This window comes from Sinohyriopsis cumingii, unplaced genomic scaffold (genome assembly GCF_028554795.1).
Source record: "Sinohyriopsis cumingii isolate HCF-2022 unplaced genomic scaffold, ASM2855479v2 utg000940l, whole genome shotgun sequence".
NCBI lineage: Eukaryota > Metazoa > Mollusca > Bivalvia > Unionida > Unionidae > Sinohyriopsis > Sinohyriopsis cumingii.
The window spans coordinates 1,702,431-1,729,154 of record NW_028315945.1 but is presented as its reverse complement, the minus strand read 5'-3'; the positions used below and the strand labels follow the sequence as shown (position 1 = coordinate 1,729,154).

The window sequence follows — 26,724 nt, the reverse complement described above, 5'->3', positions numbered from 1 at the left end:
TCACATCTATTACAGGATCCTAATGTAATACATGCATTATCAGGTAAAAATGCATTATCACATCTATTACAGGTTCCAAATGTAATACTGTACATGTATTATCAGGTAAAAATGCATTTTCACATCTGTTACAGGATCCTAATGTAATACATGCATTATCAGGTAAAAATGCATTATCACATCTATTACAGGATCCTAATGTAATACATGAATTATCAGGTAAAAATGCATTATCACATCTATTACAGGTTCCAAATGAAGCATTTTTACATCTATTACAGGTTTTAAATGTAATACATGCATTATCAGGTAAAGAAGCATTATCACACCCATTAATTAGGAGTCGTGTCAGTAAATGTCAAGTTCTAATATATGGTTATTGAAAGTATAGAATCATGAGCAGCAAAGCTAGCATCTGTCATAGCCAAATGACCTCTTTGACCTTTACCTTCAATGTAAGGTTGAGATATACACAAAAGAATATCACTACATATAGCAGTAGGTAAAGAAGGTGTTGTCATGTGTTCTCTGAGTGTTGATGGCCGTAGATGTGCTTCTGATAACATTTACTGAATTATTTGATTTTAAAATCTGCTTATTTATCTAATAAAGATTACTGTAAATCTTTGCTTTGAATCAGTCAACAATCTGTAATTGTCCCACCTTTTCACATTAATAAATACCCAGACATGCACTTCAGAAATTCTTACCAGCTCAATCCAATATGTCAAGTCTTGCCAATATCAGGATGTGGGATTAGCTCAGCCCTGGTTACAGTGGACAACTGAATTAATTGTCTACCGTGTCCTGATGATATTGTGTGACAGTGAATGGCCAGAAGTCATGTCTGACTTTTTAGTATTAATATGTTACTATGTTACAGATAGGCTGACCTGAAATCTTGCCTTATTGTTATTATGTGACAGCATGACTGACTGGCCTGAAGTCCGGCCTTATTGTTATTATGTGACAGCATGACTGGCCTGAAGACCTGCCTTATTGTTATTATGTGACAGCATGACTGACTGGCCTGAAGTCCTGCCTTATTGTTATTATGTGACAGCATGACTGGCCTGAAGTCCTGCCTTATTGTTATTATGTGACAGCGTGACTGGCCTGAAGTCCTGCCTTATTGTTATTATGTGACAGCATGACTGGCCTGAAGTCCTGCCTTATTGTTATTATGTGACAGCATGACTGACTGGCCTGAAGTCCTGCCTTATTGTTATTATGTGACAGCATGACTGGCCTGAAGTCCTGCCTTATTGTTATTATGTTACAGCGTGACTGGCCTGAAATCTTGCCTTATTGTTATTATGTGACAGCATGACTGACTGGCCTGAAGACCTGCCTTATTGTTATTATGTGACAGCATGACTGGCCTGAAGACCTGCCTTATTGTTATTATGTGACAGCATGACTGACTGGCCTGAAGTCCTGCCTTATTGTTATTATGTGACAGCATGACTGACTGGCCTGAAGTCCTGCCTTATTGTTATTATGTGACAGCATGACTGGCCTGAAGTCCTGCCTTATTGTTATTATGTGACAGCGTGACTGGCCTGAAGTCCTGCCTTATTGTTATTATGTGACAGCATGACTGGCCTGAAGTCCTGCCTTATTGTTATTATGTGACAGCATGACTGACTGGCCTGAAGTCCTGCCTTATTGTTATTATGTGACAGCATGACTGGCCTGAAGTCCTGCCTTATTGTTATTATGTGACAGCGTGACTGACCTGAAATCTTGCCTTATTGTTATTATGTGACAACATGACTGACTGGCCTGAAGTCCTGCCTTATTGTTATTATGTGACAGCGTGACTGACCTGAAGTCCTGCCTTATTGTTATTATGTGACAGCGTGACTGACCTGAAATCTTGCCTTATTGTTAATATGTGACAGCGTGACTGGCCTGAAATCTTGCCTTATTGTTATTATGTGACAGCGTGACTGACCTGAAACCTTGCCTTATTGTTATTATGTGACAGTGTGACTGGCCTAAGTCTTGCCTGATTATTAATATGTGACAGTGTGACTGGTCTGAAGCCTTGTCTTATTGTTATTATGTGATAGCATGACTGGCCTAAGTCTTGCCTGATTATTAATGTGTGTCACTGACTGGCCTAAGTCTTGCCTGAATATTATTATGTGACAGAGTGACTGGCCTGACGTCTTTATTGACTGTTCGAATGAAAACTGACTTTTAATCTGGAGCAAAGTTAAGTTATGATTTTTAGTTGAAAAAGTGATCTAGATTCGCTTTGAACAATAGAAACATTGAATTGTTGACAACTGTATTTTAATGAAAATATCAGCAGATATTTTGACCATGAAGGGACAAAAGCACAATTTGCTCAGCAATGTAAATGAAATGATTACCATGATGTCTCTATAACAACAAAATTTACTGACACACTTATACCATTACTCTCACACAGATGTGATGTAATCTTATGGAACTTGTTTCTATTCATGAGGCTGTATTTCAATGGAATTTTACTCCATCTTGGTAAATAAGCTTGTATCATCATTGTCTTCAGTTCTAGAGCTGTGCATATTAATGTGATGATCTTACAGCTGTTTCGCAACATTCAAATATTGAGGTAGCCTTTGCCACAGGGACAAGAAAAAGTAATCAATTTTTACATGCATTCATGATAGACAAATATACCTAAGATGAATAGACAAATATATCTAAAATGAATAGACAAATATACCTAAAATGAATAGTCAAATATACCTAAAATGAATAGTCAAATATACTAAACTGAATAGTCAAATATACCTAAAATGAATAGTCTAATATACTAAAATGACTGGTCAGATATGGCTAACATGAATAATCAAATATACAGCAGCAGGGAGGGCGAACAACCTCTAAATGGTTCACCCGTATTTCGCCAAAATACACCTTCCTGGGAGATCGCAAAAAACAAAAAAAAAAAACGCGATATCCAGCGTAAGACAACTCCGTCGATGACAAATTGGCTTACCCGATTATCGCTGGTAATTTTTTTTCTTTGTTGTAATCTCGAAGGAAAATACGCGATAGTATCGGTGGCAAGCTGAGAGCATCGCCCGCCCTGCTGCTATGAATTAAAAAATTGTATCAAGACCGACTCGATATCGTGTTCGAGGATCGTGTAAATTTATTGTTATAAATCCTTGTGGAGTAGCTTGCGCTCGTGAAAAGAAATTTCTAAACTTATTCATGTCCATGTCACCGCTACACCAGGTCTGATGAATATTTCGTAACGTGTGAGTATCAACTCCGTTAAACACAGTAAGAATATTACAGTTATCCCTGATCACTTTAGGAATTTGTGTATACCGCTGGGTTACATAAATCACATCTGTGTTTTTGTGTCTACCTCTGGAAAATATCCTAGCTGGATTTGATTGTTTATCCAACATGACATCATCGTAAACAACTAAATTATTAATAAATCCATCAATATCATCAATACTTGGTGCTTCATCAATATCAGTGATAAATTCAACAACATCGTCTCCGTTCTCATTTAACGATTTTGCACTTTCATTAAAATCCTTCATCACTTCGTAGCATCGTTGATCATCAACTGAAGGTGCTAGCAAATACAACTTGTCCCACTTCATCCACTTCATTTATAAATTAAGTAACAACTGCGTCTTACCACTTCCAGATGGACCTATAATAATCATACGAACAGAATTTGGTAGCGCTGCGTGATGCTTAACTGGTTCTCGTTTCCTTGTTGCAGAAAAGTCAGTGATTTCCATATAGAATATATATATAATAATATGGATTTGTATTGTGTGAAATGCAGGAAGCGTATCCCAACAGGTGATCTACCAACCATTACAACAAAAAATAACAGATCAGCGGTTACGGGTAAGTGTGAACGATGCGGTTCAAAAAAAAATTAAATTTATTTCCTCGGGCAATAAGTCGGCGTCAAGTAAAAAAAAAGCGACACGGAGGTGATATTGCAGCAAAATTAACAAAATTACCCGGGACTCCGTGGGCTAAATACCCAGGAGAAAAACATCTTCCAGGATATAATAACTGCGGGCCTGGAACTCGACTTGATATCAGACTTGACAACCAAGATTAACCAAAACCAGGCGAATATCCGATAAACGCTATTCATAAAGTGTGTCATGCTCATGATGTAGCTTATAAAAGTAAAAATCTACAAGATAGGCATATCGCAGATGTGAAATTAATTCACGCGCTAAATTCCATCACTGATAAATCTTTCAAGGAGAGGTTAGCTAGTTGGTTGGTTAGATCCGCAATGAAAGGTAAATTATCGCTAGGTGCTGGTAATTAATTATAAATGGAATCGATTTATTATTCCACAAGAGAATACTGGAGGGGTAGCGTAGCAATTAGTAAACTCGCTGAAGCAGCAAAAGTTACACGCGTTACTGCTAAAAATTGGTTATCCAAACAAGCAATATGGCAAATTTACCAACCACCGCCTAAACAAATTCACTTTGCATATTTTGATGTTAGTGTTCCTAATGAAGTTCACCAGGCTGATATTTTATATTTATCTCATGATACCGTTAAAATCCAGAGACGTCAGATAACATACAATACGCGCTAACTGTAGTTGATGTTGCAAGTAGATACAAAGATGCAGAACCGTTAACAAATAAAACAGCATCTAAAGTAGCTTCTGCGTTTGAACGAATTTATCAACGAGGTGGTCTACGATGGCCACAGCTGCTACAAGTTGATCCTGGCAAGGAATTTCAGGGTCCAGTATCAGACGAGGACATACTGCAATTCACCGTGATCAGGCAATTGTTGAGCGATTTAATCGAACACTTGCTGAGCGGTTATTTGGATATCAGTACGCGAAGGAATTCATTCAGGACAAGGGATCACGCGAATGGGTTGCAAGATTACCAGGTGTGATAGCTGCATTAAATAATGAAATAACTCGAACAACCAACATGAAACCTGTTATTGCAATTACCAAAAAAAAATATACCCGTACAACGACGTGATTTTTCAGGATAACCAATACTGGGCGATGTTACTGTGAGATATTTATATGAACCAGGTGAACATGAAGGTGGTAGAAAAAGAGCGACTGATCCTATTTGGAGTATTACCACACACAAAATATCCAACATAACTAGATCTCCTGGTAGACCAGCAATCTACAGGCTGGATTCGACTGCTCCTCGACGTGGATTTACACGCGAGCAATTACAAGTAATTCCCGAAGACACACAATTACCGCCCAGATCACTTAACAAGCACCCCGACGTCGATTACATTCAAGACAGGTCAACATTGTATTTTCTCGTGTATGACCGCGATTGTTATCTTTTCTATCTACAGTAAATTGTCTTGGATTATTGCTCGAGTACCACCACAACATTACACAATTACAGCTCGCACGGTGATTATTCTGCTGTTCTTTCAGCGCGTTAATAAATTCAACGTCAAGATCAAAGTCGCGATTATTTTTTTGTCACTTTGTTTATAACCAGCCAATTTTTTTTTATTATATCGTTGTCAATGTCATCATTCTAACGAGTCCATGACGATTCTCCGCAATTGAGATATTTTTCTAACTCAAGACACTGCAAGATAAACTAAGTTCGACCATTCGATGCGATCATCAACAATCCAAACGACTGTATCAGTAATAGTCAGTCCTTGAGATGAATGAATCGTCATTGCATATCCTAGCGTCCACGGAGATTGGTCAGCGTGCGGCGCATCTTCAATAACACTGACATCAACTGCGACAATATCATTCATCACAAGATTCTGCTTCCTCCTTGACTCTGTCAAGGGTCCTGGTATATCAACGTCAATATTCTGTAAGCGCGAATCAGCTGGTTTATAACACAATGGCACTGGCAGTGTTGGGAATTTTTTCTTGTGTAACTGAAACAACCGCTGTTGAAGTGTGTCTCTCACTATCTTTCTACTTGCCACTATCAAATCGTTTGGTTTCCACGTTTTCCAAAAGTCGTTTAAGGAAGTTTCTGAAATGAACATGCTCATTATTTCACACTGAATTTTATTCGGTTGTAGTCTGATTAATTTTTTTAATTCCTTTAATTCTGCATCAAGAGATCTGTGATCATCAGTTATCTCCGAATAATAATCAACAAAATTCTTCAACCAATCGTGTGGAGATGGCTGACCGTGATCGCTGCACATAACCCCTGCAGTATTTTTTGTTAATAGCCAATCAAGAAATGTTTTTAATGTTTCTAACGGCACTGTGCACACTTCATCCCAAATAATAACTTTTGGAATATATTTCTCTCCCATTCGGTCAGGAGTCCACACACCGCCGCTGTATTTGAAAAAGCTGTGATAAGTTCAAGAATTGACTCCTCGTTGTTTCATCTCCCTGGCAAGTCTGTGTGTTGGTGTTAGCACAATCATATCTGAATTCTGTCGAAATAATTCGATCACTCGAGTTGTCTTACCAGAACCTCCCGGCCCGTTCAAATAAACGGTTTTGTGTCTGGATACTGGAGCATACATAGACGGCGCCAACGACAATTCTGATAATTCTGATTTGCAATAACTAACTTTAACGGCAACATCAGCGGATTCACAATAACAATGTAACATTTCTTGTTTTATTCTCCACAAACTCCATGATTCATCATTGCTTGTAAAACGAGCCAATAATTCTGAATATCTTTTATCGATATAAAATAAATCCGTTGCAGCTCTAACTGCATTGTCAGGAAATCTCTTTATCATCGATAGCAAATTTATAGAAACATAAGCAAGCATTGAAGATCTTAGATGTGTGTACTGAGGTGATTCTCCATTAATGTAACTAACAATTGTGCCCAACCGTGTTTCGTCAGACAAGTAAGCATCTTCCCGATTACAAAATATATTTCTCGCAGCGGCATCAGTAATTATAAAATCTAATTCAACATCATCCATAATCAATCTTGCGTGATGCCGTTTATGATCATATGCACCACCCTGAGTAAATTTACCGATTATTCTTCTACCGAAATCCTTTGATGTTTTTTCACTGTTGCTGAGTTTAATCTTAAGAATATTAGGAGCATCATTAACAATGACATCAACAGGAGTATTTGGACATTCCCGCGCATATCCTTCGATGACTTCATCGAGACTGATACGCTCCGGTGTTGGTAACCAAACCGAAGTCTGCGGCCGATATGATATAATTGCTTCACTGACAACCAACGATGTCAATATTTTACTGTCACGCATATATCGTAATAACACTATTGGTGCCCAACGTTTCTCTGAGAAGTGTCTACCAAACCAAACATAACAAATAACATGAAGATTTTCAGCGAATTCAAACGACACTACACGAGCAAATCCTGTCAGATCAAAATTGGGCAATGGACCATTAATTCATACTCTTACCATTTCATGGCAAGGATGACCAAATCTTTTAAAATATCCAGCACACTCTCCAATCCCGAGAAAACCTCCCGGATAACATGCGACCATGTCCACGGAAATGACATCCTTGTGGTTATATTCGGTATTCCACAAACCGCCATGTCCATATATATGTCCACATATTCGATACAACTTAACTGAACATCTTCGAGAAACTCAGCGCGTGTTGGTCCCCATGAATTTCTCTCTCTCTCTCTCTCGCGGCATTGGCAGCAACTGACGGAACTGTAAAACAATTAGTTAATAATTGCTCAGTGTTTTCTGAATATCTCAGTGCGAGTTTTCTCATTTCTTCATGCAGGGATTTTTTACGATATAATTCACCGTTAGGTCTTACAAATTGATCATACTCGCCATCTTCGGAACTTTTAAACAACCACACTGACACGGGGTCGTTTTTGCTTATCCGGCTGATAGCATCGAACATTCCACCCCAAGAGTTCTCTGACGAGTAATATCTCACAACACGATCTCGTGGAAATATTGTTACTGCACTGGTCCAAGCATGAGCGTTATGGTCAATAATTTAAATTGGTGTTCCCTTTCCTTTATTGGCTGATTCATATAAGACCTCTCCCGTTAACGTTTTTACTACCATTGGAAAGTTTAATTTGCTTGATAACTCAGCGACATCGTTTATTGACGCTCCTGTATCCTTCACCGATTCAGCCCTCTTCGCTGTTTCTTCACGTCGCAGATCAGTTAAACCATTTCCACGCTTCGCATTTGTAAAATATTCCATTGCTCGCTCGGCTACACAATTCAACTTTGAAAATCTCATCGGGGCAAGATCATTAATGTTAGGTCTATCATTTAGCTGATAAATTCCATAAACAACCGCGGTCACAGGATACGATCGAGCATAATATGGTCTGTCAATCTTATCAACATTTCTGGTTTGGAATCTTTACTTAACACAGCGATTTTTCCATTAGCAAGGACAGGGTCACGTTTGTCACGGATAATCCACGTATCGGAATCTGCTTGCACAATAAACTTTATTCTGAAATGATATTTTTGATTATCAAGGTAATCGATAATTGTTTTCGCTCGTGCATCGCTCATTGTAGCGTCGATGACAGAGTCAACGCTGACTTCGTCAGTGTCGCGTATAATTTTGAATGTAGACCACACGTGAGATGCTCCATCATCACGAAATTCGTTTTTGGCATCCCTGATAATATCAATCAGATCAGTCAGGGCTCGCCTCCGCGAGTCAGGGGTTAGTCTGTCAAGATCGAATCTGGAAGTTTTCCAGGGCTTGATTTGGATAATCTCTCAAATTTATCCACATTACATTTAAGACAAACATTTAAATAATATATATATATATATATATATATATATATATATATATATATATATATATATATATATAATGTCTCAAACCAATCAGTGCAAGTGGCGTAAAGTGGGATCTGTAACCCCTTGTAACAAATTATGAAGAAAAGAATTCTGCGGGAAACATTCACAAAGTGTTCGAAGAGGGAGTTTAGGACCAATACCATGTCTGCGATATGGTGTTGGAGTCAGGAGTAAAACTCAGTTATGTGCGAGTTGTGCTGGTAAGCGATACAGGGAACTCAAAAGATATTATGATAAAAAGAAACCCGACTCTGTCCCTGACAAAATCAAGGGTAGAGTTATAGCGTGTGAAGATGATTATTTAAATAAGTTTTTCAGACAAATTATGAATTAGACAAATATATTATTGTATAATGAATCAAGAATTTGTCAGACATCCCTCCATCAAGGATTATGAAGCGTCTCGTGATGGAATAGTTAGACATTGTAGGCTGAAAAAACCAGTTGGTGCTGCTGATAATGGCTGTCTTAGATTTACCGCTGGGAAGAAAAAATATCTCTGTCATCGATTCGTATTTGAGGTTTATCACGGAGAGATCAAAGACGGTCTTGTGATCGATCACATCAACGGCAAAAAAACCGATAATTCTTTACAGAATCTTCAGGCTGTCACGCAGAGTGAGAATGCTGGGGGTACTGGTCGGTTTAAAAGAATTGGAAAGAGACTTGTCAGATCTTTAAATATAGCGACCTGTAAAGAGAAAATATTAACTCGATGAACGCGGCTGGCAAGTATTTTGGTATCTGTATGCCTTCGGTCCAACGTGTTGCAAATAAAGTGGCCAAATTAGCTTTTTCACCGCTGTTGGGAAACCGGATTTCGTTTTCCTATGTAGATGAAGATAACGGGAGATAACTCTGCAGCGATTGTGTAAAAGTCAATTATGCACTTACCTCCCTGAGATTGCGCAACACACGTTATTACCTTTCACAGGTAACCAATTGTAAAATAAACACGAAGTAAAAAATATCCAATTACTTCCCCCTGATTTTATCAAGGATTTTATCAATGACTGTCAACACGGGCAGGCGTAATCGTTTATTTACAATAAATATTTTTTTTCACAGACAATATACTTCCTTTACTGAATTCGTTTGGTTTTCTGGTTCATCTGTATTTTTTCTGTGATTATATTTAAGAAAAAGAGAAATACAAAAACAGCAAACTGAGCCACGCCCATCGCGTGAGCTATTTTTGAATTTCCAAGTATCAGTCAGTTTATATACTATAGCGTCCGAATTATATACTGGGGTTTCGAAACCCAACAAAGTTGCACACCTTCCGCGTTATCACCACGACGAGGTGACATTTTGCACCTCGCGGGATTGATTTTGGGGGAGGTGTGCAAACCTGTTGGGCGTAGAATATAACCCCGTATCTGTCTTTTGTTGTCCTTGGTATAAGTTATCTGTCCATAACCGTCAAACCTACTGGAATGTCATAAGACAATCTAGAGGGGACACGGTAAATAGTATATATATATATATATATATATATATATATATATATATATATATATATATATATATATATATATATATATATATATATATATATATATATATGTGTGTGTGTGTGTGTGTGTGTGTGTGTGTGTGTGTTGTACTGTCCTTACGCTACCCGTCAAACCTACTAGAATGTCATAAGACAATCTAGAGGAGGCACGGTAAATAGTGTTAAAAAAAAACACCATTCTGGACTTGCTAGGATGTTATAAGACAACCTAGAAGTTCACATAATGTTGTAAAATATTTTTCTTTTAAATATACAGTTATAATATAATGAATTACGAGAATATCAATGATATAATTTCTGCTATTACAAATTTAGAAGAAAACGTAATTAATATACCCGATGAATTAAATCCTGAAAAAATTATTACTGATTTTGAAACACTACAACAGAGAAACGAATACGGAGCATACACGCTGTCGGCTCAGTATGGATTTATAAAGAAAATTCAGACGGAGTTATATAAATCACTGGCTGTAGTAGAAGAACAGCGACTGAATGAATTTGTCTCTCTCTGCCGTGTAATCGAAAAAATTAGATCAGCATTGTCTCAAGAATACGAAGCCAGGAAGGTAATTAATACTCGTGTAAGACAATTGAGAAAAATTATGTCAGATTGTGAAACGATCGAAAACGAAAGTTAGACTCATTGATTTCATCAAGGATTTTATCAAGGAAGTATGTACTTGGAAATGAAATCAAGTACTTGGAAATGAAATCGAAAGTAAAAAAATATATATATATATTTTTTTTGTTTTTCACTGACAGATCTCTGTTTTTCACTGAAAAATGTTGGATTTGTATGATTTTGACTAGTAAACACCTTATCAGAATTAGTAAATCAGTCGATTTACATGATTTTGACTAGCTAAGTACCCTTCAGAATTAGCAAACCAGTCGATATAGACGATTTTGACTAGTAAGTACCCCTTCAGAATTAGCAAATCAGTCGATATGCACAATATATATATATATATATATATATATATATATATATATATATATACTGTTGCTCGTGCACAAAAATAAAATTATTATACTTGCTTGTGAAATCAGTCGATGCTACACGATTTTTATTAGCTAAATACTTTCCGAATTAACAAATCAGTCGATTTACACGATTTTGACTAGCTAAGTACCCTTCAGAATTAGCAAATCGGACGATTTTCATGATTTTGACTAGTAATTACCCCTTCAGAATTAACAACTCGGACGATTTTCATGATTTTGACGACTTTATTACTTTCCGAATCGTGCAAAATGTAACATCCGCCTGAGAAAATCTAATCGTAGATTTTTAGGATCGAAAATCCTTAGGATTTCACAAGTAAATTAATATTAACTATTTCATTCCTCAAATCCAGAAGGTGGCCTGATTATTCTGTTAGTTTGAAATTTATTCTTGATAACAGTGGATTATGACACCGCAGATAGACTGGATTGATCGGCTCTTGCACAATCAGAAATCCAGGTGGTTCTTTCGGGGTGAATGAATAAAGAACAAGTCCTTGCTGGGCTTGATTTGATACTGTCGTGTCTGTGCTGTAGCTGCCATCAATGACATCACACACAAGACTGACCGCGACCACAGGGGTTATATTTACGATTTCCGGGGATACATGTCGTCCTTGCCCCGTTCGGTCATTGTTGTGCTAGAGAATAGTTGCCGGTGGTGGTATTTTTTTGTACTGTGCGAGTATGTCAGGAAAGAACTCAGTAATGAGGTCATTAACAGATTTCCTTAGTTCGTCTGCGTTGTACCCGGGAAATTTAAAATCTGGCAGTGTAGCTTCTGTCAGCGAGTATGCTTCCAAAAATCGTTGTTTAGAATCATTTTCAACATGATCCATTATCGCCAGGATTGCTCACCGGTTAAAATATTTCATGTCGGATACGAGCTGATTTAATATTTCTATTCGCGTGATGATTTCGCTGCGTGAACTTGTTATATCAAAAAGATGTTCTTGGAAACTTTGCCGTAGTCGTTGTAGTTGTGTTTTATGTTCTTGATTAATGATTTTAAAGTAGTTAATCATTTCACTCACGTCAAAACTCATAGGATATATTCTTGTGAGATGTGTAGACCTAAAAGCCCAAATCATCTGGTCCTTACCGATGAATTCAAAACGACTGACCAAATCTGAATTTTTTATGTTAAGTAAATGTTGTTTGTACCATGGTTCAATTTCGTAGTATGACTGCGCGTCTGTGACATAATCAGATTTTTTCGGTTCAGATGGATGCGGTGGCGTCGGCGGTGGAATTTCAGGCCATCCTAACACTGATCTGATCGAAGATTGATATATATCCACGGCGTAGTCAGGGGAGTTTATCTCAATTGCAGAAGACAGCGTTGGTTCATGAACGGTTATTGCTATTTTGGATTCTTTTCCTGTGATATTTTTTATTCGACGTTGTAATTTCTCATTGATTTTTTCGATTTGATAGCTTCCGGTTGGTATTCCAACAACGTTCCAGTCGTGTGTACCGTCTGGTTTTATTTTTATTTGCAAACACAAACGAATTATTTGCTGGTAATCCACCAAATGATTTTGATCCGATATTGGGCCAGCTGTAATATACTCGTAACTGTGCTAGTGCGATTTCTTTCACCGGAATCGCAGTTGGAAAATTAATACTGAATTCAGGTTTGGTCGAGCTTACTGTTATCATCGAAGTTCTCTTGGGGCTTGCATTATCGGCTATCTGTTGAAGTAATTCTGTCATTATTCATTTTCGTTTCCTTCAAAATGTGGATTTGTTTGTAGTCTTCGTATATCTTTTCCATGCTCGTGAATTCGGAATCTGATATCGTTTCGTCGTTGAGGCTTGATGATGTCAACGACGACAATTTTGTGTATGCTGCTGTTGCTATGTTTAATCGTGTAACCGCGTCGTGCAGTTTTGTGCTCGTGCACGTTGATATGTTTTTCGCGATTATATTAAAAACACCAGCCACGGCTGCTGATGATGAAACGCATATTGTTACTGCGATTGCAGTTGTTACTGGCGTTAGCGCTGATAATACTACTCCAGTGGATGCAACTAACGCGGATACCGAGTACACTAACGCATCCAGGATAATTACACGTCGCTGGTATTGTTTTACTTTTGTTGTTTAAGTATCGATGATAGTTTTTAACTCTGACAGCCATTCCCGCACTTGATCGTATCTATATTGTTGCGCATCTAATATTGTTGTTGATGCTGTCATTGACTTTGTCAACACCATTTATTATTTTACGCAGTAACCAATTGAGGTGTTTCAGCTACAAATTCCAAACACCACCAGTAAGATGTTGCGGTTAATTCCTTATCGGCTGCTTCCAGTATAAATGTTTCTTTGGTCCCGCTATTTAATATGATAGTAACAACCCCGGAAAACTTGTCGGTGGAATGTCGCCAGGGATATGTTGTGAAAATCTCAAATTTTGCAGCACTGAACACAGACAGCCTGTACACTCCAGTGACTGTTGCGGTATATTTTATAGTATTATTTTGTTTTGACCATGTTGCAAATCCAGATGATACCGTGTATACAATGTTGGTAATGTGCCCGGGAGTAACTCCAGGTGGGATTTTAATCAAACTGGTTTTATTAACGATCTCAGGAATCACACTTACGATATCTTGCTGTGTTTGTTTGATCGTGTCAATATTGCTTTTGATATCAGCAAGTTTTATGTCAACGGTGTGCGGAGCGCCGAAGTATTCTTCTGCGGTTTTTTGAAAATTTCTGCGAAATCTTGCAAACGCGCTTACGAGAACGTCGTATTCGGCCCGCAGCGTGGATAATTTACTGTCTATGTTGTCGACGTATAGTTTTTTTGCGGCGTCGTTGTCGAATTTTGGAGTTGTTACAGCTACTATTTTGTTTCCGTTCATGTTGAGTTCACCTATCATTGTGTCACCAGTATTTTTTAAGCAATTAGCAACTCTCTGTATGATTTCATCTCTGATGGTTGTAAACGATATACTTGAGTCTCTGATTTTTCCGCTGTCAGTAAACACAGGGATGTTATCCGGGGTAGCTCCAAGAACCCTGCGAACTATGTCATTCCATTTGATATTGCTGGTTTTTAGTTTTCCGTATCGGTCCTGAAAAATAACAACCTCATCTGGGTCTATCCCTGATATCGTTAAAAGATTGTTGATTTTCATCTTTGGTCGCATATTTTGATAAATCTACGTCGCCGCGTTTTTTTTTTTGTCTTTGTTTCGATGAGAGATCTTCCGTAAATATCAACCATTATTCTTTAGGGATTGTTTAAAATGTTAAATCGGCCTGCGGTATACTCGTGCACTTGTGAGGTGGTTTGGTTGATTTTGATATCGCGTCAAGAACATTTAATACTTCACGGCCACATATTGGTGGATCGGTTAATGTTTGTGTTGGTAGCGTTGAATACCAAACTGGAATGGGAGTGCTTTGCACGTATTTTAGAAGTTCAACTGGCGGTGCTAACCCGTACGAATCGAAATAGATAATTCCACGTGGATGTATCGCGTAAGCAACCCAGTGAGTTCCTGGACCATCGCTGTTATCGAGATTAATAATTTCAGTTTCTGGATTATTCGGTTGTCTCGGTAACTGATCTCTCGCATGAAGACATCTCTGAAATTTTTTATATTTAATTGTTTAGCGGCATCGAGCAAATCAAAATTTGACATCGGCGTCAACGGCGTTTGGGATACCATGAGGGCGGAGTTCCTGGAAGTCTTAGGCCGCGTCCAGACCATGAGGGCGGAGTTCCTGGAAGTCTTAGACCCGCTTCCTTTTTTTTTATATCCCTTCCCAGTTGCTTTCTTTAATGCCATTGCAGCAGCTGTTCCAACAGCACCTAACACCGCTGCTTTTGCGACAGCTGGGGCAGCAGCAGCTACCAGTGCTGGTATTGCTGCGAGAAGTGGAAATATACCACTGGTTTTAATCATATCCTTGATGGCTTTTGGAGCGAAATCAAGTTGAACTCCGGTTTTTGCTTGCTTCGCTTTATTGAAATGTTTTAGTTGGGTTTTAGTTAGCGATAACTTGTTTGGGCCACCATTAGCAACTTGATCTTGTTTTAGTGTTATCGTTGCCCCACATGCGCTCGCGTTTTTCGATTGTAATTTTTTCGCCTGACCTGACATTAACGTGACTGTATGACATTTTTATAATTAATGAGATTGATCTAATTGTCTACATGTTTTCCACTGGTGCATCAACGACCCTCATTCGGCCACCAACACCTTCAAGTAACATTGCCTTATCGCTGAGTATAACAGCAATTGCTCTGTACTCAGCTATAGCCCCTCTTGTCACTAGAGATCTGGAGTGCACATCAACGACAGACTGTCTAGTTAAATCAAGATGTTCTAGTGAAAAGTAATAGATTGGATAATATGTCATAAAATCCAATTGTGATATTTGCAAACCAGTATCAATATTTAGATCACGCGATAGATATTTCGTCAAACGATGATATACACGTGCAACATGATTATTAGTAAAATTTAATTGTATATTTTCAAATGGTTCTTGATGCCCCTTTATTTTTAAAGAAACATCAGTAACACCGAGTGGATCAAATATCATGTGACTATGTGTTTGTGAGTTTCTTCGTGCAATATTTTGAAGAGCAATGAAAATATGTCGCGGTGCAGAAACCCCCTGCTGTGATGCTACATGCCATGTAAATAAACCGTTAACGGTACTCTGAGCGCTATCTGTGGTTACTGTAAGCCATGATAACAACAATTTACCACCTTGATCTATAAAAGAAAGTAGTCGCTGTTCTTCATTAATTGCCGGAGCCATTACTGGCATCCACAACAAAAGTTTTATTAGTAATACTTTACCAGCATCAGCAGCACCACCAGCTTCTCGCCATAAAGCATCATTGTCATCAGATTTTCTAAAAAGCACAACCGTATGTTTTGCTCCATAAATTACCTTTCGGACATCTCTACAAAATCCAAATATATGCGACAGCGGAATGACACAAGAAAATTTTCTACTATCCCCTTTCAACATTAATTTACGTGTATGAAAACCTAAATTAAATTCTGTATTAGCACCATGAACCACCGGCCACACATTAGCGTCGGCGCCGTCGGCAAAATCTCTTGGTCGTCTAATATGGTACGGATTATCGTTAGGATGATCAGAAGTGTCCTTAGCAAACATTATTGATGGACCAGCTGATCTTGTATAATCATCAGAATATCTTGCGAAACCTATTATTGTTGTAACCACATCAACATTGTTCTCAATTGACTCAATTTTTATTCCGTTAATGAGATACGTGGCGCTTTCAAACAAGGTCATAATTCCGTTATTGACAAAACCAACTTTAAAATTAGCTCCATATTCTGTATTATCTGTTTTTAAAATTTCACCTTCTACTTCGATAAACGCTTCAGCGGGCAAGAAATATCTACTTGTGTCTTGAACCTGTAATTCAATTCGTCCTCGTTGATTTGGATTTTGTACGCCATAAGAATAATACTGAACATCACGCACTGATTCATTTTTAAGAACCGTTTCGTCTATGTCGAACGCTGTGTCGGATTCACGTTTAAACATTTTATTATAATTTGTTCTCGTCTAAAACGAAGACCACTTCCCAACACCAGACTTGTATTTATTTGTTCAGCCCCTTGATTTATCAGCGCTGCTAGTTTTTGATTTGCGGCTTGATTTATTACTTTACTGACATCTGAGGGCATAACTTCAGTACTGGGTAATTTCACTGGTGGTGGTGGTTTTCGTATTAATCGTGCTAGTCTGTCCTTGATTGCCAAGAATGCTTTACTGGCAACGTTACCAACAGCACCAGTAGCTTTATCACGAACAACGTCAATATCTTTCATTGATAATTGTTTTGCCATCGGTATTGCTTTAGGGGCCATCCTCGCGAATAAACCCCGAACAACATCACCGAATCCATTTCCGTAAGTCATCCTGTATACTGGCAATTGCGAATTTACCACCCTAACCATAACTGGTCTACGATGAGAATTGTGTACGATCATTTTTATTTAATTATTTATTTATCTAACAACTAGTCACTATGATAGTCATCAACGAGTTCATTAATAAACTCTCGGTATATGTCGATATCCATGATACCACCTTGAAATAATCGCCGACAGATATCAGCTGCTTCATTAATTATTTCTGGTGAGTTATTCCCAGCTCGCTTTCCTCCTATGAGAACTTCTAGCCGTTGCGCATCATTGAAGATACTGTAAGGACAGGGAATAAAACCACTTCCCAAACCATGGCCAGATTTTTCTTGAGACTGTTTCCATGCTTTGACATCTCGTTTAAATGCTAGGTAACCGGGATCATTTGGGTTAACATCCGAATTTTTAGAGGCAAAATATAATGCAGCAGGCCAATTTCGCGTGTTACTCTTTCACTGTATTCAGGTTTCAAATAACTTCTTCTAAAATCATAACTAAGTGCAGCAATGGGAATTAATATTTTCCCGGTTCATAAAAGTATTAAGAGCATCATCGGTAAACATTTCTGCAGGTTGTTGTGGTAATATCATGGGGCGAGGTTGGGGTTGAGGTTGTTTTCGTTCTGTTTGTTGCAGTAGCGGAGGAAGTTGATGGGAAGGCTTTTGCTCAGGCGGCGAATAGGGAGGCGGCTGCGGTTATAATGCAAGCTCATTAAGTCGTTTCATTTCCTTTATCAAACCTTCATATATTGGGTCACCACACCTGGCTTGTTCATTGTTGTAATACACACGATATACCAATTTTATAAATTTTTCATCGTCTATGGCGTTATATCCTGGTTTTAAAACCAGTCCTTTATCACCTAAATGCAATAATATTGCAGAGGGTAAATCCTCTTCTCTTGTTTTTTTAAGTTTTTCAATAAAACTCTCCTCAAATTTTGCACTCAGGTCAACTTTTTCCTTCGCTGGTTCCGGTTTAGGCGCGAGTTTTTCTTTTACGCCAGCGACTTCAGTACGAATTTCGCTGATGCCTATAAGTATTTCTTCGTCAATGGCGGAGGTTGAGCTGTGGCTATATCAGTTGGAATTATCTCGTAAAATCTTTTTTGCTTTTTTAATTATCGCTATTTTTTCAGTCTGCTCAGCGGTTTGTTTTAATATTGGAAGAATACCTTTTTTCTTTCCTCCTCGTCCTTAATATCTCCCAATAAAGCTCTTTCAGTGACCGCCGCAGCTTTTTCAGTAGCTGTTGTAACGGGTTTAAATAATTGTTCTGTGCCTGTAGCATATTCAACTTGTGCTTCCTGCCGCGCTTGTAATTTTTGTCTTACAGAATCTCTCACAGGAAGAAACTTTTGTATTGCTTCTAGTCGCTCTCGAGCTAATCTAGTGGTATATGCTTCTCCAATATTTGCCATTATCAATAACATAAATTTTTAATTCATAGCAGCAGGGAGGGCGATGCTCTCAACTTGTCACCGATACTATCGCGTATTTTCCTTCGAGGTTACAACAAAGAAAAAAAACTTATCAGCGATAATCGGGTAAGCCAATTTGTCATCGACGGAGTTGTCTTACGCTGGATATCGCGGGGTTTTTTGGGGTTTTTTTTGCGATCTCCCAGGAAGGCGTATTTTGGCGAAATACGGGTGAACCATTTAGAGGTTGTTCGCCCTCCTTGCTGCTTGTATCTAAAATGAATAGTCAAATATACTAAAATGAATAGTCAGATATACCTAAGAAGAATAGACAAATATACCTAAAATGAATAGTCAGATACACCTAAGATGAATAGACAAATATACCTAAAATGAATAGTCAAATATACCTAAAATGAATAGTCAAATATACCTAAGATGAATAGTCAAATATACCTAAGATGAATAGACAAATATACCTAAGATGAATAGACAAATGTACCTCACATGAATAGACAAATACATGTATTCTAAAATGAATAGACAAATATACCTGAAGTGATTAGAAAAATACATGTAATTCTAAAATGAATAGACGAATATACGTGAAATGAATCATACTCAGGGGTGTCATAATTTTTGAATGAACCAATATTAGTAGTAAGCAAGACAGTCACTTTTCCAAGCTAAATCTCATTAGTTTGTTATGGGTCTGGTAACCCATGTTATTGGGAAGCAAGACAGTCATGTTTCCAAGATAAGTCTCATTAGTTTGTTATGGGTCTGGAAACCCATGTTATTGGGAAGCAAGACAGTCATGTTTCCGAGATAAATCTCATTAGTTTGTTATGGGTCTGGAAACCCATGTTATTGGGAAGCAAGACAGTCATGTTTCCGAGATAAATCTCATTAGTTTGTTATGGGTCTGGTAACCCATGTTATTGGGAAGCAAGACAGTCATGTTTCCAAGATAAGTCTCATTAGTTTGTTATGGGTCTGGTAACCCATGTTATTGGGAAGCAAGACAGTCATGTTTCCAAGATAAGTCTCATTAGTTTGTTATGGGTCTGGTAACCCATGTTATTGGGAAGCAAGACAGTCATGTTTCCAAGATAAATCTCATTAGTTTGTTATGGATCTGGAAACCCATGTTATTGGGAAGCAAGACAGTCATGTTTCCAAGATAAGTCTCATTAGTTTGTTATGGGTCTGGAAACCCATGTTATTGGGAAGCAAGACAGTCATGTTTCCGAGATAAATCTCATTAGTTTGTTATGGGTCTGGAAACCCATGTTATTGGGAAGCAAGACAGTCATGTTTCCGAGATAAATCTCATTAGTTTGTTATGGGTCTGGAAACCCATGTTATTGGGAAGCAAGACAGTCATGTTTCTGAGATAAATCTCATTAGTTTGTTATGGGTCTGGAACCCATGTTATTGGGAAGCAAGACAGTCACTTTTCCAAGCTAAATCTCATTAGTTTGTTATGGGTCTGGTAACCCATGTTATTGGGAAGCAAGACAGTCATGTTTCCAAGATAAATCTCATTAGTTTGTTATGGGTCTGGTAACCCATGTTATTGGGAAGCAAGACAGTCATGTTTCCAAGATAAATCTCATTAGTTTGTTATGGGTCAGAGCATTTTAACAACAAGAAAAGAAAATATGCATACATTTTCAGTTAACCTTTTGATAACAGCATCCTTCAAGTGGGAAAGTCATCGCACATGTTCTACACAATCTTCATTTATTTGTTTCAGAAACAGAACTGGGACTTCTAAAGAATCAACAGCCTGGTCCTACCTCTAGTAAAGCTGCTAATGATGAACAGAGACAAATTCTTTCACAACCCCTACCAACAGAGGAGACTTGCACCTCTGGTTTGGACAATAGTAATCACAGCAATCCTGGACAGGATCTCTCGACAGGAACGCAATCTGATGTCTTAGGTTGTAGTGAATCTGACACAGTTTTGAAGGAAACAGATGTATCACACCAAGATACACACCCACATTATGCTGTGGATGAAACAACCCCAAAATATCAAGTCTTTTCTGGACCTGTTGTTTGCATTCAAGAGGAACAAAACACACTTTTGAAGAAGCAAGATGAACCAAACCCTTCAGGGTCAAGACCTTCTAACTGGTCAAATAATTGTCATGTTAATGAATTCCATGATGGAGGAGCCACGCTCGGAAGCATCATCTGTCAGGAAGAACTAGACACACTCCCAAAGGAGGAAGACAAACAACAAACTCCACAGTCAAGGCTGTCTGATGGGCCAAGTAGCTATCTTGTTGATGTGACTTATGATCAACAGCCAAAGCAAAGTTCCCCAAGTTGTATACAGGGGCAGAGTGTATTACTGCTGCCTGGAGGTCAAACCTACCCAATATCAGATCACATACATGACAAGATGGGAGTCCAGGTACAGGATGGATCTGGGGAGTATGAAGAAAGCAGTCTTCACGTATTGAACAACACTCAGCCAGTAACTTTAGATCCAGCAGCAACTAATTTTTCTACACACCTACCCAGTTTTGGTTCACATGGAAACCAAGCTGTGGTCAGTCACACTGAGAATCGACTTGGTTCTGGTAATGAGTCATACCTTGGAGCATTTGCTGTACATGACAGAAATGTTCAACCAGACAGTCAGCATGTGTCTCCTATTGTGCTCAGTCAGCCATCTGTAAGGCAATCATCAGATCTGACAGATGTCCCATCTTCATCATCTATGATGTACCATCATCAAGTTTCTCAATCACCATGTCTGATTAGCTTTACAATTCCACTGACTTCAATGCCAACCTTACCTCCCTTTGTTGAACAAGCTGATTCATTCATTTAATAATAACATTGATCTAGTAAGAAACAGTAGGGTAGATGCATCATTGTACATATTCGACTATTATAATCATTATAACCAAAAATAACTGAGAATACACTTGTTTAATTATTATTTTTTAAAATTCCAGCCAATAGTACAATATAAGTGAGTGGTGTTTTTTTAAAAGCACTCATCAAAACAGCGGCATTAGGCAGGTCTCAGCAGGTTAGTTTGGGTGTTTAATTCCATCATCTGTTTTTTTAATATATCAGAATCCAGTCTCGGGAATTAGGACTGAAAAATTAAACATAACCAACCAAACATTATGTTGACTAGCAAAAGTTGCCTTGTAAGCAGACCAAATGACTGGCTTGTAATCTTAAACGAATTCTGAAATTCAGTTCAGTGTTAACTCACAGGGACTTTTCCCATTTGTAACCATCTGTCTTAATACATTAAGGTGTGGTTGTAAAGTAGCTTTACAATGTGCAAGTTCTAATGAATGAACCAATCACAGAAATAATTCAGCTGGTTCACTTTACATTTTGTGAGTTCATTCCTGAAACATGTAAAGATTCAGAATTTACTAGATTGAATGTCCTTGCAAAAAGCAAAGTTAATTTCCAAGAGTATGGATGCAAGTCAAGACAGAAGATTTTGTAATGTGATGGAATGCTTATTGATGTTCGGTTCACAGGCTGACAACATTTGGGATAAAATCAACTTATTTGTTTACGTGTCTGAATATAGTTGGGTAAAAATTATATTTGCCAAATTTTTGTCCTATTAATTTAGTCAGTTGAAAGAGATGTTGTTAAGGGGTGTCATAATTTTTGGGATGAACCCATTTTAGATTGTCATGCAAAAGCATGAAAGCAGTTTTAAAAAAAATCACTACCAGATACAATGAAATAATCACACTGAAAAACCTCTGTAATTTTGGTAACATAAATTTTATAAGAGTTATATGTACAGAAAAAGGTAAAAACCAAGTAGTCCATCCCATTTAGATATACATGTTGGATATATGATCTGTCTATAACTTTGTGAATCTCTCAATCTATATGCACCAGATTGTTTACCTTTGTAAATTTACATACATATGTATATTTACTTGTGTACATAAATTGTGACATGTAACAAACTTGCACACGTGTATAAATTTGCATGGCATGTAAATCAATTTTGGAGCCCAAGCAAATTTTATTTGATGAACATTTCATGATTGAATGGCATAACGAAATAATATATATGTAAGTAATATAATTAATTTATTGAAATTTATATTAAATTAATTTTAGTGAGTATTTTTAGAGTGTTAGTTAAGTTCAGTCTGGACTGGTTTACACGACTTTGCAATTCTGATAGCCACCTATTCAAAATAACCTGAAAACATTTTGATGTGCCTTCTGTGAATCCAACATACTGTAGAATTTAGGCATGGTATTGAATGGATGATTGGTGTAAAGTTTAGGCATGGTATGGAATGGATGATAGGTGCAGTGTTTAGGCATGGTATAGAATGGATGATTGGTGTAAAGTTTGGGCATGGTATGGAATGGATGATAGGTGCAGTGTTCAGGCATGGTATGGAATGGATGATTGGTGTAAAGTTTAGGCATGGTATGGAGTGGATGATAGGTGCAGTGTTTAGGCTTGGTATGGAATGGATGATTGGTGTAAAGTTTAGGCATGGTATTGAATGGATGATTGGTGTAAAGTTTAGGCATGGTATTGAATGGATGATAGGTGCAGTGTTCAGGCATGGTATGGAATGGATGATAGCTGCAGTGTTCAGGCATGGTATGGAATGGATGATAGCTGCAGTGTTCAGGCATGGTATGGAATGGATAACAGTGTAAAGTTTAAGCATGGTATGGAATGGATGATTTATGGTTACTGGTAATGTTTGGGACAAATGGATGGGTAGATGAGTTCTTGTTTTGTTAGGCAGTTGAATATCATTTGGTACAATAAAAACTAAATAGTATGAAAATATTCTTTATACTTTTAGCATTATGTTTTGGTCCTTAAGTACATTTCGTTTAGATGTATGTTAATCTGAAGACAACCAGAAAGCCAATTTTTTTGCTCTTGCTCCTATTTACATTAAACTTGAGTTTCTAGTTTCAGGCAGGATGCAGTTGCCAGTGCATTCATTATACTGATGTTTGAATAACACACAGTTTTTGTATACTCTGAGTCTCAGTGCTTGGTAGTTCGTGGATCTGTGCTAAAAAAATAGCCTCTTTTTTGTCTACTTCTTTAGGGGTTTTTTTCTTTTGATACTTAAATACTTAATTGTCATCAGACAACATGAGAAAGACTGATGTTCTGATAAATACATTAGCTGCAATAATATTTTCAGCATTTTTTATGTGTTTGGGTCAAATTTCAGGCTGTTAATTTGGAAGTCCCCCTGATATAAGATCATAGTTGTAATTCCTTCCAGATCTTCAGGAAGACTCCGTGATCAACAGGAAGACTCCCAGATCTTCAGGAAGACTCCCAGATCTTCAGAAAGACTCTATGATCATCAGGAAGACTCCCAGATCTTCAGGAAGACTATGTGATCATCAGGAAGACTCCCTGATTAAGAGCTTGAAATTTGACCAGTGAGCATTTTGGTAATTTTGCCTGGTATATTTAAAGATCCATTTTTATCCCCTCTCACAAGAAATGTTTGATGGCTGATGTGTACACAATGACCGGGTGTGTTCAACTTCCTATGTGTCCTGGTTTGTAGAGCATTGTGACCTGGTGTGTTCAACTTCCTATGTGTCCTGGTTTGTAGAGCATTGTGACCTGGTGTGTTCAACTTCCTATGTGTCCTGGTTTGTAGAGCATTGTGACCTGGTGTGTTCAACTTCCTATGTGTCCTGGTTTGTAGAGTATTGTCTGAAAATGAGACTGCTATTTTTATTCGACCACTCTACATGCCTGCAGCATGATGCCTCAGTGCTAGACATCACTATAAACTACCACACTGCAGGGATATGACTGAAAACTTTTTAGAGCTATGTTAAAAATCCAAATCACACTGACACTATTTTTAATCTCAAGTATTTATCTTAGTATCCTTGTTTGTATGTATGAACTTTTGTTTGTTTCTTAATAAAATAAGTGCACAATATTTCTTTAATGGAAACTACAGGGGGGACCACCCATTTAGACTTAGATCCCAATGCTAAATTTGATCTACACGAACATTGAACCATGAGTTGTTTAGATTTATTTAATCAGTTGTGAATCCATTTTGTAATACTTCTGAAAGGGCAAGATGTCCAGTGTTTCATCAGAACAATTTCTAACTTCATGGTTACCAAAATGTTGTGCAAGTAATGATGGCTTCTCTTTATGTTGCTAACTTTTTGATAAGTTAGAAAAATGACTTACCAAAATTTTACCTAGGCCATACAGTAATTGGCTTTGCCACTTTAAAAACTTTCTGTCATCCATTACCTTGTCTTCTGATTCATGTGAACCACTACTACCATTTGTAAGAAATGACACTGAGTCCAAATCAAATAGAAGCTTTTCAAACAAAAACACTATTTTCATATGTACATATTCATCTAGCCATACAAGGGCCTCGGTTGGCTAAGTGCTCTAATGTGCTTGCCTTTACTCCATCTCACCTCAGTCCATGTTGGTTAGAGTCTCAAGCATGGCCAAAGTGGGTATGTGAGAAGGCTTGCCAGTAGCAACTCAAGTGACCTTTGGGAACTCGATCAGTGAACAGAACCTCTTCTCCTTTCCTGGGTTGTGGTCATCAGCATTATTTATATTCTCAGCCTATTTTGTTTGTATTCTGCTTTTGCAAATAATTATTTGTGCTCTGGTCAACTTGTATTTATCAATAGCTCTGACACCAAACTATTCTTTGTCTCTTGAATAGCTTGATATAATTAGTTCTCATGTTGGTGGTTTTATTTTAGAACTGATTTATATCTGCTCTGTTAGCTTATTTAAAAATAGAATATGTAACTCAACTTTAAAAACACCGGTTTGAGATGGCTTTGATTTTTGTAATATAAAATAGCGAAAGACTTTTATATACAAGAGGTCACATGTACTCTGTGGTCAAAACTGGCTCTGTGGAAAAACTGCACAAAAAATATAAAACAGGCCAAGGAAACAAATTTGTGGCATATATGTTGCCTAACCAACACAGTACTTTGTGGCACAGTGGGTGTTTTTAGACAAAACATGAAAGGAGGTTCCTCTCACCTTAACATCTAGAACCCTGTTGTGAGCCATCAAAAACCTCATTCTCTGGTTGAAAACTCACACACCCCTGAAACCGGAGTGGTCAACAACAAAGATGGTGTAACTTGCAGAGCATTCATGTGCCATGTTGTTCATTCCACTATTAATACTATTTGTTAGTGTGAGCACATCTGAGAACATGTTCTTGGCGTTTGGGCAAATCTCAAACAGAATGTTTAAAGATAGTCAGTCTCTAATGTATGGAAATAAGTCACAAATACAAGAAGCCAGTAAAAAAATATGTGACATGTAAATATATGTCCGTTGTGTGGCAAACATAATCTCTAAGATATGAAAAGACAAATTTCAATCATAGAGTGACCTCCCTTAAATGACATACTCTAGATATAACTATACCCTATAGCAGAATCTTGTGACAGGAAGGTGGGTATTTGCTTAAAAAAACATGTTGAATTTATACTCCAATCAGGGGCATCAATGCAAAATGTATAATCCTATTATTTCCATCCATCTGTAATTTCTTCCATCACAACATCAAAGGCACTAGTTCCACAATCTTTGATTGATAGCCATCAAACTTGGCACTTTTTTAGGTTATCAGCTGAAGATATCGACAAATTACTTTGCTAATGCGGTTTTTGTATTGCCCATACTGTCCTCTATTCCTGATGGTCTGACGAGTTCTGCATTTTTTTTAAATTTATAGATTCAGATGAAAATTGGTAAATAGTACAGTCACTGCTTGAAGATATGTGCAAGTTACTGTGCTCCTGCCAGATTTGTTAGAGTTATTGCCCTTTGCATCTAGTAACTTCATCTCGTGAATGATGATCTCTTTAGTGTAGCTAGCACTTTTTGATAGATTACCTTTGAACTTGGTAAATATTATCATCGCGTTTGTATGCTCAGATTGACCAATCATTTTGTTATAGCAGTTTTTGTTAGGATTATTAAAAAATTTTGTCTTGTTGCTTAATGCAGTTTACAT

The 26,724-nt window shown here is 37.6% G+C and overlaps 1 protein-coding gene across 4 annotated transcripts in view; it reads left to right on the top strand.

Annotated features, from left to right (window-relative positions):
* The window catches only part of LOC149772988 (uncharacterized), a 42,230-nt gene extending 17,591 nt beyond the window's left edge, over window positions 1-24,639 (top strand). For 2 of the 4 annotated variants that reach the window (XM_089947018.1, XM_089947017.1), the window contains one exon: window positions 20,437-24,639. In XM_089947018.1, the coding sequence (XP_089803144.1) occupies window positions 20,437-21,527 (1,091 nt within the window). In that variant the 3' untranslated portion in view covers window positions 21,528-24,639. The remainder of the gene's footprint in view (window positions 1-20,436) is intronic. The other 2 variants (XR_016417517.1, XR_016417516.1) reach the window with 2 other exon arrangements.
* The last annotated feature ends 2,085 nt before the right edge of the window (window positions 24,640-26,724 follow it).